General features: G+C 35.3%; 1 protein-coding gene across 5 annotated transcripts in view; it reads left to right on the top strand.

The window, feature by feature from the left end:
* Positions 1 to 22,311, top strand: part of LOC149065528 (tight junction protein ZO-3-like) — a 238,325-nt gene that overhangs the window by 98,786 nt on the left and 117,228 nt on the right. For all 5 annotated transcript variants that reach the window (XM_089253416.1, XM_089253420.1, XM_089253418.1 and 2 more), the window contains one exon: positions 12,489 to 12,536. In XM_089253416.1, coding sequence (XP_089109542.1) covers positions 12,489 to 12,536 — 48 coding nt within the window. The remainder of the gene's footprint in view (positions 1 to 12,488; positions 12,537 to 22,311) is intronic.

Raw genomic sequence — 22,311 nt, 5'->3', positions numbered from 1 at the left:
GGCACCAGTTTTCCGCAATTGCATTTTTCATTGTTGAGGGTTAGCCTAACCAGCCTTAATACTGTATACTTAGAAGATCAACATTTTTAGCCTAATAATGGGTATTATGAATATTAAAACTTACCTCATCTGACTAAATATTATGGAATAGTACATCAAAATTCTTTTGAGATACCTCTGACCATGTACTAGCCATGGGGACAAGGGAATTACAAGCCCCTTTCACCCTTTCTAGGGAATTCCTGATCAAACTGTCCAAGCTTTGCTCCTCGACCAAAGCAATTTGAGCACCTTTTTTGAAGGAAGATGACTCAGTCTATTGCAATGATGTCGATGCTCTGTACGTTGCATTGGGGCATCAGTATAATCCCCTAGAGTGGAGGTTATTCATAGATTCCTCTACAACCAGCTTGAAAGCAGTACTTTTGCACACTGGTAACGAAAACCCCCTCCATTTGCATCGCTTACGGGCCCACATGAAGGAGACATATGAAAACATTATTACGGATGGTTCAGTATGAAAGACATGTCTGGCACTTTTGCGGTGATTTGAAAGTCATTGCCCTTGTACTCGGTCTTCAACTAGGATATACCAAATTTTGCTGTTTCTTGTGCTTGTGAGACAGCAGAGATGGACAAAACCATTATGTAAAAAAAACAATGGACACCAAAAAGACAGCTCGTTCCGAGAACCAAAAATGTCGTCAGTCAGCCCCTGGTGGATCCTCAGAAAGTCTACCTGCCACCTCTACACATTAAACTGGGATTGATGAGAAATTTTGTTAAAGGAATGAACTGAAACAGCGACGGTTTTAGCTTTCTACAAAACAAATTTCCACGGGTCAGTGACGCTAAAATCACGGAAGGCATATTCGTTGGCCCTCAAATTCGAGAATTAATGTACAATGCTGAGTTTGATGCCACCCTAAATGAGCAAGAAACACCAGCATGGGAGTCATTCAAGAAAGTAGTCCAGAACTTTCTTGGAAATAACAAGACGGACAAATAAAAGGACCTTTTGGAGGAATTATTTCAGAACTATAAAGCTCTTGGTTGCAATATGTCGCTGAAGATACATTTTTTTCATTCACATTTGGATTTTTCCCCAGAAAACGTAGGTGAGATGTCAGCGACGAGCACTGTGAGCGATTCCACCAGAACATGTCCATCATGCAATCACATTATCAAGGCACGTGGGGCACAAACATGCTGGCCGATTACTGTTGGACTTTAAAAAGAAATATTCCTGCTGCAAAATACAGAAGAAAATCATGTAAAAAGACCTTTGAACTGCCATTAATATTAGAATTTAAGCTATTTTAAGTTGTAAGCGAATGCAAAAAATATGTTTCTCAAAATTTTAAACGTGTGTTACTCAAACACTATGCCTGACACACAAATTCTGAAAGCAGATTCGGAATCAGTGGGGAAAATACTATAAGAATGACCCTATTTGATCAAAGAAACACGAAAAAAGTGAAATCTTGTGTACCAGTGTAGTTGGATAAGACAGTATCAGTACAGTGCCTTGCTTTTTCACCCTTACCTACGAACTTGTTTTGTAAGTTACAATTCAATTTTAAAGTTTTCAGGTTTTTTGGCCGACACGATGTATACTTTTTGGATTTCGACGTTTCGTTCGCACTGGTGGCAAACTTTTTCAAGAATTATGTAATGGCGGGCAAACAGCTACCACTTATGCCTTCTCCCTGCTTGAGTTGCACTGCTTTGTCTGGATTTGTCTGTTGAGCCAGATTTTCCCTATTGGCCGAAATCGTTCCATCTGACGAAGCAGTGCAACTCAAGCAGGGAGAAGGCGTAAGTAGTAGCCGTTTGCCGGCAGTTACATAGTTCTTGAAAATGTTTGCCACCCGTGCGAACGAAACGTCGAAAGACAAAAAGTATACATCACGTCACCCAAAAAAACCTGAAAACTTTAAAATTGAATTATAATTTACATTGAGGGGGGGGGGGCACGAAATACTTTTTTGTTTCATTGTTTTGTAGGGTTTTTTACTTGTTCTCTTTCTCACTTCTATGTACAGTATATGTATAATAGAAGGATTAGTTCTAGGAGAAAGATACATTATATACATTATGTGTGTGTGTGGGGAGGGGGATGCTGTGGAGAATGAGGAGCAGGAAGAAACTGAGGGGAATCACCATCATCGTAATGTACGTTGCTCATTATCAGCTGATTGTTACGTCATTCAGATATCATGATGGTGGTGGAAGAACTGGGGGAACACACACACACAATTTTGTTTCATATGGCTACAATAAACCTTCGCTATGAGGAAAAAAGAGGATTGAAGAAAGTCAGCTGGATTGAATTTATTCCACTGGTGTTTGGATGCAGTATTACATCCTTGATCGTAAAGGGGTTAAATGCCATTTTCTTAGTTATATTTGTTTTTAAATAAAATATACTCGTCAATGCAAAGACAAGAACCCAAATTTTATAGAACACAGGTTTCAGATTTTTACAGTTTTTTAAATTGGAATGATTGAAAAAATGAAAGTGGTATTCCATATTACCTGAATGCAATATACAGGGTAGTTCAAAACTCATCATACAAACTTTTAGGGGAGGTAGAAAACACAATAAAAAACAGAATCACATAAGAATGTATGACTGAAAACTCCGACCTGATCAGCTGGAGGATAAACGAAGATGCAGAAATGACAAGCCAGTAATAGGTGGAAAAACTCTTTATTTAATGATACTTTACACGAGGACAGTAAGTGTACACATTATAGTACTGGTCTTCTTAGTAAAAAGTACTTGTGCCACAAATGGTTGTGGTTAACTAAGTCAAGTGCAATGCCCAAGAGATCTTAATCTTAAGCCGAGAATTTAGGAAATACGATACCATAATTTCTCACAACTATGGTTCAAAATAACACCATTTTCTACATTAATTATCATAACTTCTATATTTAAGCTATTCAAAAAAAATTTTTTTGCTGATATTGCCTGTAGAAAGATCAGGCATTAATGTTAAACACTTTTTTTTATTCCTTATGTAGCTCAAATATAGGTTTTTTAAAAATTAAATTTTGGGCCATAGTTGTGTTATCAGGTACCAACTATAGTCCATCAAATATTTTGTGTTATAAATTGCTTACAAACCGTAGTTGAGAGAATTTACTACAACTATATCATATATCCATCTTTATCCTCATTGCTAGAAGAAGATGAAGAAGGTTTTTTTCTAAATTCGGCCCCTAAGAGGGTCAAAAAGGGGAGTAAAAACACATGGAGAAATAACACAGAGACAAAACCATCATCAAGAAATTTGGCAGAAGTTTTGTTTCATGACGTAAAGACTAACTACGAAGGGTTTTTTCAAAATTCAACTGCTAAAGAGGGCATAAGGGGGTTCAATAGTGGGGTGGGGGGGGGGTCATATGGAGAAATCAGCCAAGCCAAAATTGTTTAAAGCAAAATTCAACCCCGCTAAAAGAGGGAGGTTCAAAGGTTATATAGAGCAATCATCACTGAGCTGAAATCATAAATAGGAAATTTAGTCAATAATATATTTTATAAAGTAGATACCCACTAAGACAGGATTTCTGAAAATTCATCCCCCCAAGGGGGTCCAAATGTTACATGGGGGAATCATCAATGAGTAATTTTCAGATTACCAAATCCACATGAGCAAAACTGCGAGTAACAGATTGTGGTCCATAAAAATGGTTGGCAATAGTTGAGAGCAAAGTACAAGTTTCTGTTATTTTTCCTATAAATATTTTTATACGCATGCAACAGTAAAAATGCTTATTAAACATATGTAAGTACTAAATTACCTATAACAGAACATCAATAGCACAGAACAGCTTGCTGCAGTAACTTGTAACTGAGGACGTTTGCAGCTGCCAAGGTAATGTGAAAAACATAACCCTCAACTAAGAGCTGATTTGCGGGAAGTATGGGAGAGAGGGTGTCCTAACCACATCCCCATATTACACTATCTATGCTCTTTGCTTTAGTAATTAAATAGTCCATTAGATGTTGTTAGCATTCTGATTATCAATGTTTTAGTGAGCATGGGCGTTTGGACCATAGTTACGTGAAATTACGATACTGCAAAAAAGTGTGATGAAAGAAATTATAAAATTGTAGGAATTCCTAAACTTTTTATGTTCACAGCACTCTTATGAATTATGTTAAAATTTTGAAATTGATTATTGATTTGAAGTCAAATCCCATGATAATGAACTCCAAGAGACTGAAGGAATCATTTCGTTATAACAAAATTTTGTTATAAAGGAATTGCCAATTTAACAAATTTTAACATTTGCTAAAAATATTTCTAACTAGGAGAGAAGACCCTTTAATTGCTTCATTATGAGGACTTGAAGGAATCGACTAGGAGTAGAGGCTTAAAGTCCAATCTGCACCTTCTCATGGTGCAGCCTGTAAGTAGCCATGTTTAGCATGTGGTGAACGAATGCGGATGGGCTTCCTCCAGCCCGCACTGGCCATCGTGAAGGATTACAGCCAAAAATCCTCTAAAAAGAAATATGAACTCTATCAATAAACTAAGGTCTTCAGTCCCCAGCAGTCTGAGTGTCCCTGGTTATGGCAGCAACCAGCAGGACATGAAGACAGAGGGTGCTAAGAATCTCTGGGTTGGACCAGGCTGCCATAAGATGACCTTGGCCACTTATAACGGATGATCTCTTTCTTCAGAAAATTGTTTGCAGGAGTTGGAAGAAGAACTGGAAAGAATAAATTGGGACATCTTAGGCATCTGTGAAATAAGAAGAAAAGGAGAGGAGAAAATCGAACTTGCCAGTGGACATGTATTTTACTACAGAGGAACAGATAATGGAAGAACCAGTGGGGTAGGATTTTTCATTCATAAAAAGTGGAAAAATCACATCGCTGAGTTAGATAGTACATCTGATAGAGTTGCAAAGCTGGTTATGCAAATATCAAGCAAATACCGGATACAGATTATACAAGTCCATGCACCAACAACAAGCTATTCTGAAGAAGTAGAAGACTTTTATGAAGAACTAGAAGAGCTGCATAGCAAAGTAAACCATCATATGAAAATAGTAATGGGTGACTTCAATGGCAGAATTGGAAAGAGAAGACATGGTGAAAGATGTATGAAAAAAGGAAATGCCCAGGTGAAGATGAGATTTCAATAGACATTATTAAAGAAGCAGAAGAATTTTCCAGTATGCTAGCTGCCGTGTTCACAAATTGCCTCAGAAAATCGGATGTGCCTGAAGATTGGAATAACGCAATGATGGTTCTTTACAAAAAGGGCGAAAAAGAGGATATTAAGAACTATCGAGCAATCAGTCTCCTATCAGTAATTTATAAAATCTTCACCAAAGTGCTGACATATAGGCTTGAATCCAAATTGGACGAAGCTCAACCAAAAGAACAGGCAGGATTTCGAAGTGGATTCAGTACAATGGATCACATCCAAACAATCAGGAAACTTACAGATAGACACAAGGAATACGAACTACCATTGTGCATGGCCTTCATTGATTTTGAGAAAGCGTTTGACTCTGTCTTCACATCTGTTGTTAAAGCTCTAGATATAATTGGGGTAGAGAAGACTTACATCAATATCATCAAAAAAATATATGACAAAGCAACTGCAATGATTCATTTGGATAAAGGAAAAGCAAAGATTAAACTCGGAAAATGAGTCAGACAGGATGATACTATCTTACCAAAACTCTTTACCGCTGTTTTAGAAGAAGCATTCAGAAAACTGGATTGGGATAAAAAAGGAATTAAAATAAATGGAGAATTTCTCAACCATTTGCATTTTGCAGACGACATTGTTGTTATCAGCAGTAATCCAGACAAACTAGAGGAAATGATACAAGAATTGGCGAAGGCAAGTATTCAGGTGGGCTTGAAAATGAATCTGCAAAAGACTAAAGTTATGTTCAACCCCTTTACATTGAAGAGGACAATCCTGCTCAACAACATAGAGAGTAGAAAGCTATGTATACCTGGGACAAGAAATTACCATGGACAACGGAATCATTAATGAAATAAACAGAAGGATCAGGATTGGATGGATCACTTTTGGCAAAAACTGTGTAATTCTGAAGAGTCACATGCCATTATGCCTGAAAAAGAAAAGTTTTTAACCAGTGTGTGCTACCAGCATTGACTTATGGAGCTGAAACATGGACACTCACAAGCAAGACGATACAAAGGCTACAGACAACACAAAGGAACATGGAAAGATGTATGCTAGGCATCAAAAGGAGAGACAGAAAATGAATCACATGAATAAGGAGCCAAACAAAAGTATATGATATCATGGATAGAATTAAACGTTTGAAATGGAAATGGGATGGACGTATTTGCAAGAAGACAGGACAACAGATGGACCACAAGCATTCTAGATTGGTACCCAAGTGGTGTTAAATGACCAAGAAAGCGTCTCCACGAAAGATGGATTGACGAGATCAGGAAAGTGACAGGAGTCAACTGGATGGTTAAAGCATCAGACAGAGCAGAATGGAAAAATTTAGAGGAGACCTTCATCCAGCAGTGGATTGAAAATGAATGATGATGATGATCATGATGAAAAATATTTCATGGTAGCAGAATTAAATTCTAGGGAAAAACTTATTCATGTTCTAGATGATAAAAAGAATGAAGTTAAAGTTTAAAATAACACAAAGCAACTCAAATCAATTAGGCATTGAACTTTTTTACATACATGTTACTTAACATTTTGGAGGTGTAATTTCTTTTTTGTACAAGTATTGTGGAAATGACAAATTCCTGTGCAGGCTCAAACAAATGGTCTGGAAGGTTCCCTTGAGTTGATATATATATATATACTGTTGTAGTTTCCAAACTAGCTAAGGCTTCAGATGCTGTAGATGTCAATTATGAAATTTTGTTATGTCAATTTGCCCCAGCTGACTATTTTTTCCATTCTGTGAGCGAATTTCCCCTGTTTCACTAGTACAGTGCCACCTATCCGTAAATTTTTAAGTACTTTTTTCCTTTGCCAAATGAAATTCCATTGCCTCAAGATTGTTATTCAGGCATATTTTTAAGTCATTCTGACCAGTGGTTATTATTTTACTGCATTTTGAAATTGCTACTTTAATTATAATCACCTTGTATTTTGTCGATTTTCAGAAACTTGTTTTCGCATTTGTTATAACGGATTTTTCATTTCTTAGTATTTGCATTTCTTTGTTCCTATGTAAACTTATTTAGGGATTAGAAAAGTTTTCATTACAAGGAGATTTTTGCTATAACGGTATTTGTTAAAACGGGAACTGACTATATCTTGCAGCTTCACTGCCCGATCTTGAGGAAATTCCGTGTCATCATGAAATGCCATAACACACTGGATGGGAATCTAAACCTTGTTATTCCTTTCACCTGCAGCATAATTTCTTGCACCCTGGGGTGCCGAGCAGGGCTAATCTAAACAGCCTCACGAACATTTCCTGACCTTCAGTGCATTGGAGTCGCTTATAAGGCTGGCATAATTGACATTAGTTGCTATTGCAAGGTCATCAGAAGCCCTTCGTCCACCAAGAGGCCTTCAAGAACCTATGGGGTAAAACAGTCGTAATGCTACCATCATATTATTTGGACATCGGTAAAAATGTTCTATACATTAGTCTGATTATACAGAACATTTCTTGCAATAGTTTGAATTTAAAAAATCCTGTCATTATGCCAATCCTTGTTATAATGCACGTTCATATATTATGTGTGTCTCTGTGTTTTTAGAGAATCACTATTAAAAAATGTAATCAACATTATAACTTGTACAAAGTCGTCTGTTACATCATGCTTTTCTTTGTCTACCGACAGATGAGATATAACCACAGATCAGAGCCGGAACTAGGGGGTGGGGGCAACTTTCCCTAGCGGCAAAATTTGAGAGGTGGCAAATTTTAGATGTGAACAAAAAACAACATTATAAAATCATCTAATTTTACAGTTGTGGGGGTGGCAAAATCATGTATGCTGTCTCCCCCACAAAAATCCTAGTTACGAGTGAGGGGTTACTCTGCAGTGGTTCTCAAACTTCTTCCACAAGTGACTCCCTTCATCTTCTCATCATTTATGTGCAGCTTCTTTGAATATTCTAGAAAAGAATCACTTCAAAGCACTGGTAGGCAGACACCAATACACCTACAACTCGTGATGCCCCTGACAGAGGTTGCCGGTGCACACTTTGAGAACCGCTGGGCTACTGTATTATGACCTCATAGAACTAGGAACATTGTCAGCAAGAAACGGGAAATTTTGATGAGTATTAGTGAAAGATGGAACCATGAAAATAAGTCATACTAAGCAGGAAAAATTTCCAAAAGGAAATGTTATAAGTGGGATCATGATTTTTTTCTAGCGTTGGGTGACTGATACAATAAGACCTTGGTATAATGTCATCACTTCTATCATCGTCCAGCTATATAACATCACTTTTTATTGGGCGCCCGATTGGCGTGGTGGTAAGATGCTTGTCTACCACTGTAAAGGTTGCTGTCATGGTCCCAGGTTGAAACCAGAGGGAGGATATCAATAAGAAAGTTTCCCTAATGAGCTTGAGGCAACCACTCTGATAGACATTTGCGACCCATCTCATTAATGGCAGTAAATTGCAATATAGCTATATGGCCAAAGTTGGTGTTTGGTGAAACTTTTTATTGGTCACTGCCAGCATATTAGTGATTTGGGATTATTCCTTATTAGTTATTAGTCACCCCATGTATGAAGTAATTTTTATTCGGTCCCCAGGGGTGACATTATACCAAGGTCTGACTGTATTTCCTGCATTTTTTGATGCATACTTGATTATTAAATAACATATAGTTCTATATATAATTACAACAAATTTTCATAAAGTCTGTAAATGCATTCAAATGAGATTATTTACATTTCTATGACCACATAAGGGTACAGAATATTACCATATCACTAAATCATTAGCTCTAATATTTAAAATTTGAGGTGTGGGACAATGAAATTAATGAAATATAAAATTCATGGTTACAAGGTAAACTTTGCAAAACCTTCCACACATTCATTGTTAATTTTTTTTTTATTTATTTAACCCTTTCAGAGCCACATCAATTTTTTTCTATAGCAAAAATATATTTATATAGAGCCTATATTAACCCTATGCAGAAATAATTATGAAAATTTATTTTTTAAAGAAATTACAGCTATGTCCATTGAGATGGACACTAGGTCTCAGTGATTGAAAAACTCCTGAAATCTTGTTTTCGATATGTCAAAGTTTAAAATACTGTATTCCAAGATGTAGATTCAAAAATAGTTGTGTCTGAATACAGCTTACTCATGCCCCAGCTTACTCAGCACTTACATGCCCCACATGTAAGAGCCCTGTCAAAACATGTGCTCACTAGAACATGGTCTGAGCCTCTTGGTGCCTGAGGAGTCTCTGATGACCGTTCATAGCAATTAGCATCAATTGTAAAGTAACTGAAAAGGGTCCATTGGATTGCTCAGCCGGGGCAGGCTTGATTTTGTTGTTATTTCTCTGCTCATATTTTGGGGGAGGGGGGCTGACAGGCCCCTCACGAATCTTGTGGGTTTTGTTTTCTCACACTAACTTATAAGCTTATAATTGGAAGGGGATGTGGAAAATCCTGCACTGGGGCCCACCAAAAAGTCCAGTTTAGGGATCCAGAATGTGTTCCATGAGTTTATTGATTTGAAATTTCTGTTCAGTGACATCACTTTCTAACATGGCAATATCTAATGCATCTGATTCGGTTATACAAGGTGGGCAAAAAGTCAGTATGACACATTTCGTAATTTATATATGTATATAAAATCAATGAGCTTATATGATAGGGTAGTGGCAGTGAAATAAACATATTGTTACTGATTTTTTTTCTGAAAAATGAAAAAAAATGTTTTTTAGTTTTTCTGAAAAAAAATCAAAATTTCACGTATGGATTGCACTTTACTGTTTAGAATTGGTTAAAATGAAACACGTTGAGATGAATCATGCAAATAATCTATACTTTATTTCATAAAATATCGATACTGCAGATCATGTTAGCAAATTCATGAATTGAAATAACATAAATTTAAGATACAACTTGCTTGGCCTACAAACAGTATATCCATTAAAGTGTAATTGTGATTGGTGAAAAAAAGGTCAAAACTCAAATTTGTACGGTTACTGTTTGTCAAAATTTTGCTTTTGTTTATATGTTTTAAGGTACAATACAATCAATGCATACAATTTTGTACAATTTCTTTGAATACCCCCAGAAATAATGCTCAACCATGGCATTGCAAACATCTATGTAAGATTTCAGTTTGTTGATTTTCTATTGATTTTTTAAAATAAGTCATGGACTTTTTTGATACACCCTGTACATTAGACATAACTGCTGAAATATCGTACTGATCTTTCCAATCATACCTTTTGAAAAAAAATTTTCATAGAATCAGTTGCCATTGAAGATATAATTAAAATTTCAAGCATAAGAACACAACAACAAAATGCTGGAAGGAAGAATGTACCCCCCCCCCCCCAGTAGCACACTATATTGTTAGTACACTCTTTTGCAAAAAAAAGAAGCACCGTGAAGACAGGATCGTCTTAAGAGCATCATGGGCCCCTGGGCTAAGCAATTTTTCCTACCTGGAAAATTCTCAAAAAATTCAACTACTTCTCGTTTTTCTGAGGCCCCTCTTTCCTTGAGGTGCCCGGGTGAACCCATATGTTAAGACGGCACTGCATGAAGAAAGTGACTAGGAATATATAAATCAGGAAGCTGTCTGCTTAGTATAGTATCCTATGGGTTGGCTTGAGTTTGGAGCAATGAGAACAAAAAAATTTTTAAGAAGGGGGTGATGAAACAAAATGTATGGGAAACTATGATATAAATAAAAAGTAAATCAATGAATAAAACTTTGAATAAGCCTTAATATGAATAAACCTTAACTCTATGGTTCACCCACATTAACACATATTGAGTTTTTTTTTACAAAACCTGATGTAAATTGATGCAGTTAGCATATTTTCAATCAAAACAATACATCCACTCCGCAATTTAATTAATTAGAGTGGATTTTTTACTTAGTTATAATGATCAATTAAGTTAATATAGTATTCCTTAATTTTACTGTTATGCGTAAACTGATGAAATCTTGCTTATCAAAACTGAATAGTTCTTATCTTGAATTTTATTTAAAATTCCTCAATTCGGTGTTATTTTATGAATTTTTGAACACGAATTTCGGCAACACTTAAAAAATTACACCAACAAATAATAAGCTCTTTTTAGATAAAAAAGTTATACAGCCGTATTTTCTACTGAAAGACACTAAAAGATGTACTTTCCCAAATACCAAAAACATTTATTTTTCTTAAAAATAAGAAATTAGAATCCTCAAGAGTCAAGTAAAGGTTATGCTATCTTAATTATCATTTTTTGAGAAACTTAATTGAATTTTGTAATTTTTCCCAAGTATTCTTTATATTGAGATTATTTTTAAGATTTCAAAAATGACATAAAACCATTGATATTTTGAGAATTTGGAGGTGTTTTATCGAATTAAGTTGCTGTTGCACAATTTTCTTATTAAGATTTCACAGTGTTATGCAGGAAATTTTGATATCTGAATTAATTCTCATTGTGCTTGTGCCCGTGAGACAAAATACAGTAGCCCCAACTCCAACACTACTGGTAGTAAATTAATGTTCTCTCTACACTGAACTTGTGCCCAGCTGCACACTGAAAAAAGGCTTCAGTGTATGAAAAATTACTGATACACCATCGGTGTGTATTGCAATTCTCACTGTACCATGCACAGAAAAAACAAGGCCGCTCAAGGAAGTAATATCAGAGTGAATGTTAGCAGGGGTCTGTCCAGACATTTTTCATGGGATCCTGATTTTGTGAAAATATTCTTTATTTTTGTGAAAATGATTCATAATTTTGGGGGAAGCATAACAATTTAGTTAATTTTGTAGGAAAGGAATTAAATTTAAAATTAATGGTTTCAATTAATTTCTATTTTGTGAAGGGACCATGTTTTTAAGATTCAGAATCTCATGAAGGGTCTGTTTTTTTTTTGAGATTTGGAATTTTGTAAAGGGTCAGAAACATTAACCCAAATTTGGGCTGGACAGATCCCTGGTTGGTCATGTTCTTTACTTATTTTCATCAGGCCTTGTTTATATTTACAAAAAAAAATCTTTTGAACTATTATAGGTATTAAATACCTGTATGATACCTGTAGGTAACAGCTACAGTACCTTATAGGTGTATTTATTGAGTTTTATTCTTATTTCACTATAATAAATTTGTTTTCAGAATGCAAAGAAAAATAATATATTTTTTAGCTTTCTTTATTAAAAAAACAAATTTCTCTGCACATTTATTTATGATTATTTCATGCTTACAAATAAAATCTCTCTCTCTCTCTTTCTTTTCGTTCTTTGCTGAAACCATTAATGTTTACATTTTATTTGTAGGGAGGGGAACGTGTGGTGTGGGAGTACCATACAGTCACTCTTGGACGGGTAAGTTTATCATCAGATTGATAATTAATTATTTAGTTATAATGTGAACTGTTATTTTTTATAAGTTGAGCAAGAAAACTTTTTCCATTTAGTTTTTTTAGATAATGTTATTTTAGTTTTATTAACAGTTTCTTTTAAGAGAAATGAATGTTTCTTAGGAACTAAAGGATAGAAAAAAAATTTAAAATTGCATTCAACAATTTTATTGAAAATAAAACAATTGGAATTTTCTTACTAAAAATTGCCTAGTATGTAATTATAGTATGTAAGCGATCGTTTTGAAGAATTGAAAAAGGTTTATTACGCATGGCATTTATACACTTATGTGCTACTAAAATAGAAATACTTACTTGTGGTAATCAGTGAAGCAATCTCTGTCCTTGGTAACAACTATTACTAGTTAGCCTTACATGCACCTCGTACACACATTCCTAATGTATGGAATTTCTAACTAATCGGTACATGCCGGAACGTGTTGTGTGAGTATATGTATATGTATGGCCCTATCATTTATGTTGCCAGAGTTGTTCTTGTTTCACATTCTTGTTGGTGCTGCCATCTGTGTTCCATACTTTGAAGCAAAGGTGGTAAATGCTTGAATTTCCATAATATGGAAGTTTCGTGTTGAAGGTCTGTCTGCTGTCTACAGAGAGACTTTTTCAAATGGGAGATTGGCTCGCATTTGTGCCTTCAAGTTGGAAGACTACAGAAAACCAACTTCATCTGACCACCACTGTGCTGCCAATGAGGTTTGAACCTGGATCCTGATGGTGAGAGACCACCACTGTGCTGCCATTGAGGTTTGAACCTGAGTCCAGCACAATGCCCACATGACTGCACAGTGGTCTTTGGTAACAACTGCCGCATGGCGAGTCAGGAATTTCACCAGCCTGTTGAAATGTGGCTGTGGTATATCTTGTCAAACATCAGCTACAGCATAGTTCATGATTCAGGCAGGGTTGACTGTGTTATAGGACATGTGTGTGAGCTCTTTTCTCACTCATATCCTAATAAGATTTCAGTCTAGTTTCTAGGTGACCAATTTATTGCAGACACAAGTGAGAAGTAGCTGTCCTACCAGGTGTACAAGTATGAAATGCGGATTTCAGACAACAGATAGTGCACCAATGCAGTTTGTGCTATAAGGATTTGACACTGCGCCATTTTGTTGTGTCATCAACAAGTGTCAGATGCGCACGAGTGATAAATTGGAAAAGTGTGTGCATAGTGTTGTGTTGTTGTGTTCAATATGTCAAAATTTATACAGAACAAAGAGCATTCGCGGACAGCATTAATTTTTTGTTTTCATTTGAAGAAAACTGCTGCTGAATCATACCGATTACTTCGAGAAGCTTATGGTGAACATGCTCCATCGCAAGATATGTGTGAACGATGGCTTCGGCATTTCAAAAGTGGTGACTTCGATGTTGCAGACAAGGAACATGGAAAACCGCCAAAAAAATACGAAGATGTGGAATTGCAAGCATTGTTGGACGAAGATGATACGCAAACAGAAAAACAACTCGCAGAGCAATTGGGCGTTAGTCAACAAGCTGTTTCCAATCGCAATGCTCCATGACAATATTCAATGTGCAATGCTCCATCACATACGGCAAAAGTGGTTCGCGGAACGTTGGAAGCACTCAGCTGGGAAGTTCTACCCCATGCGGCTTACTCAACAAACTTGGCTCTTTCCGATTAGCACTTGTTTGCATCGATGGGTCATGCACTTGCTGAGCAGCGCTTTGGTTCATACGAAGATGTAAAAAATGGCTTGATGAATGTTTTGCAGCAAAAGGGGGAGATTTTTACTGGCGTGGTATTCACAAATTACCTGAAAGATTGGAAAAATGTATAACAAGCAATGGGGCATACTTTGATTAAAGCACTTTTTATCATTCTTCCGAATTTTTAATGTGTTTTTCTTTGAAAAAAATCCACATTTCATACTTGTACACCTGGTATGTTTATGTTCCCCATCCACTGGGATGGATGATAGACATGAACAAATAAGCCAGCATCTTTATTTACGGAGATGATAGTGATTAGTACAAGTACCAAATATCCCAAACAGTTCTGAGAGAAAATTCCCACACAGTAACGGTAAAAAAGTTGAACGCCGCCTTTGTTTACAAACACGTATGTTCGAGAGCTCTATATTTTGTGAATATTAGATGAATCTTAACAAGATATTACATGATAGGGATTATATTCTGAAAAATGTAAGTACCAAGTACATGAAAATTATAAAATGTACGTAAATTTATCAAAATATATAAATATAATGTAAACATAAAAAGCACATGTATCAAATTGACATAACAAAAGAATGATCATAGTGACATCTGTGAGTCAAAAAGTGAAACATAAACAATTTTTTTTTTTTAATCGGGGAATATGGAATGTAAGAGCTGTACAAGTACCATTGTGGACAGGACTGAAGTTTTTCAATGCAAAAAAGGTGCTCTGATGCTACACCCTGTTTGTGTAGGAACAAATGAAGAGTGCTTTCAGAAGAATTGCTAAAGTGAAAAAAAAGATGCTTATTTGTGCTCCAAGTGTGAAAGTGTTAATGCAGAGGAAATCAAAAAAATGAAATCAGGCTTTGATGAGAAACTTGACAAACTGTAAAAATTATTGAGAAACTTTGACAGGAGATGAAAAATTATTTTGCTGTGGCATTCAAAAAACTGACAACAAAACAAAAGGAGCTAAACAAAGAAACAGTTGACATAACAAAGGCAATAACTTTCAATTCACAGTGTGTTGAAGATCTCTGGAAAAAAATATGTGAAATGAAATCATACATTGAATGTATTGATAAGGAAAATAACAAAATTAAATCAGAAAATCGAAACCTAAAAAAAAAAGTGAAGGAGCTCAAAATTAGAATAAATGACGTAGAAAACAAGAGCAGGAAAAACAACATTGAAATAAATCGAGTTCCAGAGATGCCTTCAGAGAATGTCATAGAAATTGTGAATGAAATAAATCAAGAAAGAGGGATACAAGAGAAAACACAGAAATAGAGAACTTGCATAGAGTACCCACAAGAAATGCAAATAAGAGCAAACCTGTAATAATAAGATTTGCAAGTGAACACTCAAAAAAATTGTGGCTGCGAAAAGCAGTCTCAAGAATTGACAGCTGGTACAATAAACCCCAACTTCGCATCCAACAGAATATATGTAAATGAACATCCTTCACAGGAGAGAAAATGCTTGTTTTTTCCTGGCCAGAGAGTTTAGAAAGAGCAATTACTGCAAGTATGCTTGGGCAAGATGGAAAAATTTTCCTCGGGAGACTTGATGACTCTGAGGGGGGGGGGGGGTCATTATGTATATTAATAAATCAGCCAAAAGCCTCAAAAAAACTTACAATTTCATGATTGCTGAAAGCTTATGTATTTACCTGCCAGATTGTAATATCGATATCTTATTACTATAAAGATCTCACTCATACTATTTCACAGTTCAATGAAGAGTTGAAAGCCTTTATCTCAAAAATAAAAAATGTTAATCACTGGCATAGGCGGAGATAGACTTGGAAGTCTGGGGGGGGGGACACGATGATGATGTCAATTCATATACATACATATACATTAGATCTACCCACTCCACTTTTTATGCTGGGGGGGGGGTGTATCTCCGCCCATGATCACTGGGGACTTAAACATTAATATATTAGAGAATAATAATGATGCATTGATCATGTTTTCTATAGATCAAATAAAAATACATTACAACAATTCTCTGTACTTAAAACACACATTACTGATAAACTAAGAGAATACTTGGTTACATTGATTTTCAAGATCAAAGAGTATTAAAAACAATATAGAATACTTCAAAACAAAAATAGATTATATCAAATTTGAAAGATTTATGTCAAATGTATCTTTTGGAAATTATTTCTCAGAAAATGAAACCAAACAAAAAATATAAACTGTTTTCAGATATTTTATCTCACTAAATTCTAACCTCTGGACTAAAACACAACAATGTAAATGTAATAAGAAAATATGAGTGGATTACTAAGGATCTCATACTGAAGATAAATATTAAAGAAGAGTTATGTGTGTGAAAAACATAGGAAATATTCCACCATACTTGCATATAAAAATGAATGTAAAAACTATGATAAAATGTTAAAATTTCAAATAAAAAAAGCTAAACAAGAACATCTGGAAAACAATTTTATTGAATGTTATAGAGACAAACAAAGTGCATGGTCGTCATTTTGGTTCGAAGCACCCATTTTTCACTTACGAGGTGAATGGTATTACTATTCTGGATGCAACTAGGGTCACCAATTTGGGAATTATCATTGCCAAATGACTTCGGGTTTCTGAACATTGCTCAGCAGTGGCCAAAAAAGCAAATAGAATGCTCTGAGTTTCATTCTTAAAAATGTCTCTTCCCGTTCTCCTGAAGTCATTCTTCCTCTTTTCTGGGGCTTACTTCATCCTGGACTGGAGTATGCTGTAAGGTTTTGAAGACCATCCCTACAGAGGGACATAGACTTTATTCAGTAAGTGCAGAGAACAGCCATGCACGCTTTTGTTGGTATACAAGGCTTGAACTATGAAGAGACTTCTCATTTTTTGAATACAGGTGTCCCTCACTTTACATGGTTAATTGGCTCTGAAAAATAGTCAAGTCAGACAAAATTGTGTAAAGTTAGTTGAATTTAATATGAGAAAGATAAGTATATATGGATTAGGTATATACAGGGTGATTATAAAAAAACTATCCCGACATATGGGCCCCTAACTATCGTACCATTCACAGAAACTGAATGAAATTTTGGCATAAGGTATTTTGATGTATGCGCTCAAGAATGATATGGAAAACAACAGTGTCACTCTAACAGTTACGGTTACAGTGAGAAAATTTCAAAAATATCAAATGGCAACACCAAGTTTTTTTGTATTGGAATGTGATCTCCATTGTGAAAAACCCTAAATAGCGTACGAACGGCAACTGTAGCATGAAAATCACCGGCGGTAGATAAGCTAAAAGTGAGGACAACCAATAAGGACAGAAAAGCAGCATAAAATAAAGCATTTTATTGTGTTTCACAAATTTTCCACATGACCTTGTGGAGGACTAATCAGGCTGGGATCTCAGCCGAAGAAACAGTGTGACGAATGAAACGAACATTAATGCTCTGGTGCACGGCAAAGTCCTTTTTACTTTTTCCTTGCCTAGCTCCGGGGATTTTCGTGCTACAGGTGCCATTCCAATGCTATTTAGTGTTTTTCAGTATGGAGATCGCATTCCAATACAAAAAACTTGGTGTTGCCATTTGATATTTTCGAAATTTTCTCACTGTAACGGTTAGAGTGACACTGTTGTTTTCCATATCATTCTTGAGCGCATACCTCAAAATACCTTATGCCAAAATTTCATTCAGTTTCTGTGAATGGTATGATAGTTATGGGCCCATATGTCAGGATAGTTTTTTTTATAATCACCCCGTATATATATATTCAGCAGGATTAAAAAAATTCAACCCAACAGAGAAAGGAACATTTTTTAATGAATTAATTATTCAAACTTATATGAATAAATCCAGTGAAATTAGGCAATATGAATGAATTAAATTAATACTTTTTCTGTCTTCACTACTTCTGATTGATTCTAGAGAATGTGGATGTTTTTTTTCCTGAAGCACCTGGTATTTTATTTATTTATTTAAAATTCAAAGCTACAGGTTTAAACCCAATTACAGCTTGCAGTAAAAATAAAAATTAGCACAGAATAGAAAAAACAACAAGATGATAAAGTGCACAAAAGACAAATAAAAAGTAACAAAAATTATGCAAAATACAAAAATTCTATACAAAGATATATACAACACAATCACAGCAAAAATCTTCTAAAGTCGGTAACAGATGAATAAAAGATATCCAGATGTTGAGGAAGCTCATTATAAAATTTGGAAAATCTGTTTACAGCACGTAATTACCAGTATTAGTATTGAATGATTTGATGGTAAATAAGCAACTATATCTTGTATTATTGCACTTAATATTGAGATAGATTTCGTTAAAAATGAGCATGCAATCAATTTGGTTAGTCAAAAGTTTCTTGAAAAAAATAACAAGCACGTACCCTCTGCATTTTTGTAAACTAATGACACTGAAACATGCCCCCCCCCCAAGGGGTGGGCTGACAAGGCCTTGGGGCCCGGTGTGATTTTAGTCTTTTTTTTTTTTTTTTTTTTCACGCTATAAATTCATCATAAAGGGGCCCCATGAAAGTCTGGTTGGGGGCCCATAAAAGATTCCAGCCTAGGAGCCCTGCTTCAGGATGTGGGAGCCATGCATTGAAACTGTTTTGTAAATGAGTGGCAGATAGAATATTGTTATAAGGACCATGTTTTTTAAAATATAAATACCTTAGAAAATTGTTTTGAATAATTTCAAGACTCATAATATGGCAAGCATGAAATGAGTTCCAGATAATTGAAGCATATTCCAGTTTAAATCATATAAGCATATTAAAAAGGGATATTAATGTATTACTATCATTGAAATCTCTCGACATTCTTTTAAGCAAGCCAAGTTTTTTATACGACACAGAGCAAAGATTTCTAATGTGATCAGCAAAGTTAAAATTGGTACTATTAATAACACCCAAATTGGTACTATATAATGCCCAAATTGGTACTATAAATAATGCCCAAATTGGTCCCAGAGGTTCTTCTAAGCAATTGGCTATTATTAATGTTATATGTAAAAAAGATTGGATTCTTTTTTGTGAGTGAATGAAAGAACAAAACATTTATCAATATTGAGATTAAGTCTATTAAGTAAACACCATTCTTGAAGTAAAGACAACTCATTTTATAGGCTATAACATGATAGGCTGATAACTTTTTTTAATGAAACAGTCAAGATTTGCCTGACAAGAAGCATTTTTTGTCTCTTTATAAAAACTTTAGTAGCAAAGGTAGAGAATTCCACATATTTCTTGCAAGTATGAATATTCTAGTTTCCCTGGAACTTCTTTTTTTGAATAAATTTTTCATGACATTGTCAATGTGTTACCAATCATTGTTCATGTTTGGTAACACATTGAATCACTGAATGTGAGATCTGGTGAGTTGTGACTAAGAATTTCTCTCATATTTGTCTCAGCCACATCATTAAATCTAATGGATTTTTCTGTCAAAGAATTTAACTATGTTAAATCTTCAATTTGCAAGCCCATTTTCAAGATTAATAATAATAGTAATAGTAAGTTAAACTCCAAGCCAAATTTTGCGGGGTGGAATTCCTAAAATCAACTTTTAAAAATCCTGTTATAGCGAAATTGCGTGAAGCAAAACCACATGATGTGAAGGGTACCTGCATGTGTACATTGGAAGAATGCAGGTATCAGGGATAATATCTAAGTTTTTAAATTTTTCAATTTAATGGATAGGTTGGACCATGAGTTATTGGTACGTTATCATTTGAGCGTTTTGACAAGGGGACACCAGTATCGCTTAGTAAGAGACAACTCCAGGTTGTGGTGTTGTAGGGAATTTTTCTCAACAGGGTTGTGAATAAATGGAATAGCCTACTCCCTGGGAGTCATGGAGCATACCACAATTGATACCTTTAAAAAGAAATATGATGTTTATAATGGGATGAATCGAGAAGCTGTCATATTTAGATAAGACAACAATAATTTTTATGGGCACTGTGTTTTATCTGATCATAATCATTAGTTTTTATTATTTTTGTTTTAGTGTGCATTAGTTTTTTCTTGATAATTGCTCTTATTTTGGGTTGCTGTATTTTTGTTATATTTGATATCCATATTTTTTATGAGAATCTTTTTTCAGCCACCTCGTTGAGCATTTTGTCTGTTGTGTCCTTTGTATTTGTATTCTCTGGCTCAGTTAAGACATTAGCTAAATGACATGCATTAAACAATGGTACCCTCATAGGTCACTCATTTGACTCGATTGTCATATGGTGAAGTGTTTGTTACACTAAATACTGACGGTTTTTTGTTTGGCCTTCTCATTCAATTGGGTAGTGATAAGAGCTCATGTTTGGCCTTGATAGCAACATATGAGGCAGTTGAGTGGTCTAAACCTAATCACTCAAGATTGGTTTTTTTTTTTGCAATTTTCCAAATTACTATTGTTTCCTTCCCTTCCATCCGCATATTATTGCCATACTCTTAATACTGTTGAATGCAGGAATTCCAGTTCTCTGAGATTACAGACAGGGCCATCTTAAGAGCATTATGGGCCCCTGGGCCAAGTGATTTTTGTGAGGCCCTACCTGGAAAATTCTCCAAAAATTAAATTGCTTCTCGATTTTCTGAGGCCCCGGGATGTGCGCGGATGAGCCCATGCATTAAGATGGTACTGATTACAGATATTCAATGGTTCGTGCACCTATTATTTAGCTGCGACTGATACTGTCTAAAATTACTAGCTTTACTCATTCTGGTAGTCAGAGAGACTGGTTCACAATAATCACACTACTGGCTGTATATTTATGACAGTGACTCCTCTACATACACAGACATAAGTGAGTAGCAGTATGAAATTGGCAGGCTGTTGCCTACTCCTATTGCTTTGGCACCTCAATGAATATATATTTATTTCTAGCTAGAACCATAGCTTATTCCAATATATATTTTATAATTTGCCTATTCCAATACATATTTTTCAAAAAAGCATCAGCAATACTGTACAAGTGTTCCTTGAAGGGCCATTTCAAAAGCATTAGGAGGCTCCTTGACAAGTGATGTGCAAGAGCCTCAATCTGGCTGAAATTACTATCCTGTCAGTTATATCCAGTAGTCTGTTCCAGCTGAAATTGGTTTTCTGTGGTTCTTCCAACTTTAAAGCATGAATGTAAGCCAATCACCCCCTTAAAAGTTTTGCCATAGAGAACAACAGACCTACAATGAGACAAATATTCAATCATTACACTTCACTCATAGTTTGAAAAATAGAGATGACAGCATTAAAATTCAGACATAACACTAGATACACACTCAGACTGTTAGGGGGGGGGGGCAAGATGATGATGATGTCGATTCATCTATACATATATGCATGAAGCCTCCTAGATAAAGGTACACTGGGTTTTGGCTCAGCTAACTAAATCTTATTGCAGGGGGAGGGGGCAAAAAAATTGTAAGTATATCGTTTCAGAAATAGTATTATGGTCATTCTGCATGATTAATCCTGAATAAACTACTACTATACCATACCTGTACTCATAAATATACCTCTGAGGAATTTCTTATGAATTGATGCATGTCAGGAAGTGTGTTTGTGTATATATATATATTCAATAAATTAAATGAAGAAAGGGGTGAGAGTGCTAAATTTATTGAAAAACTGGACTGTAGTAAAAATTACACAGTCTCCCACAATCAACTGATGGTTTTGAAAAAGGAATAACAGAAAAACAGTGGCAGATATTAAAGTCATTCCTGCAGAATATAAATGTGTGTGAAGTCAGGAATTTCAGATGTGTCATCCATGTTATAAGGGGATGTATAGTTAATAAAATAACAAAAATTAACTTTTTATATGGACACCTTGTGTCAAAAACCAATTAGGACTTTGTTATCCTATCGCTTTTGATGCAAACAAAAAAAAAATTCCACATTTCTAAGTGCAATATCCAGAGATATTTTTGAATTCAAAAATTGGAGGAAAATTGGGAATGAATGGCTGTCCCTTTAGTTTTTGCTGCTTTTCTCCCCAACTTTCCTCTGTTTTTTAATTCAAATATCCCTGCAAATATTGCACT

Source organism: Pholcus phalangioides, unplaced genomic scaffold (genome assembly GCF_987345545.1).
Source record: "Pholcus phalangioides strain wild (caught in Gottingen) unplaced genomic scaffold, Ppha-v1.0 ptg000039l_1, whole genome shotgun sequence".
NCBI lineage: Eukaryota > Metazoa > Arthropoda > Arachnida > Araneae > Pholcidae > Pholcus > Pholcus phalangioides.
This window is presented reverse-complemented; position numbering and strand designations above follow the sequence as displayed.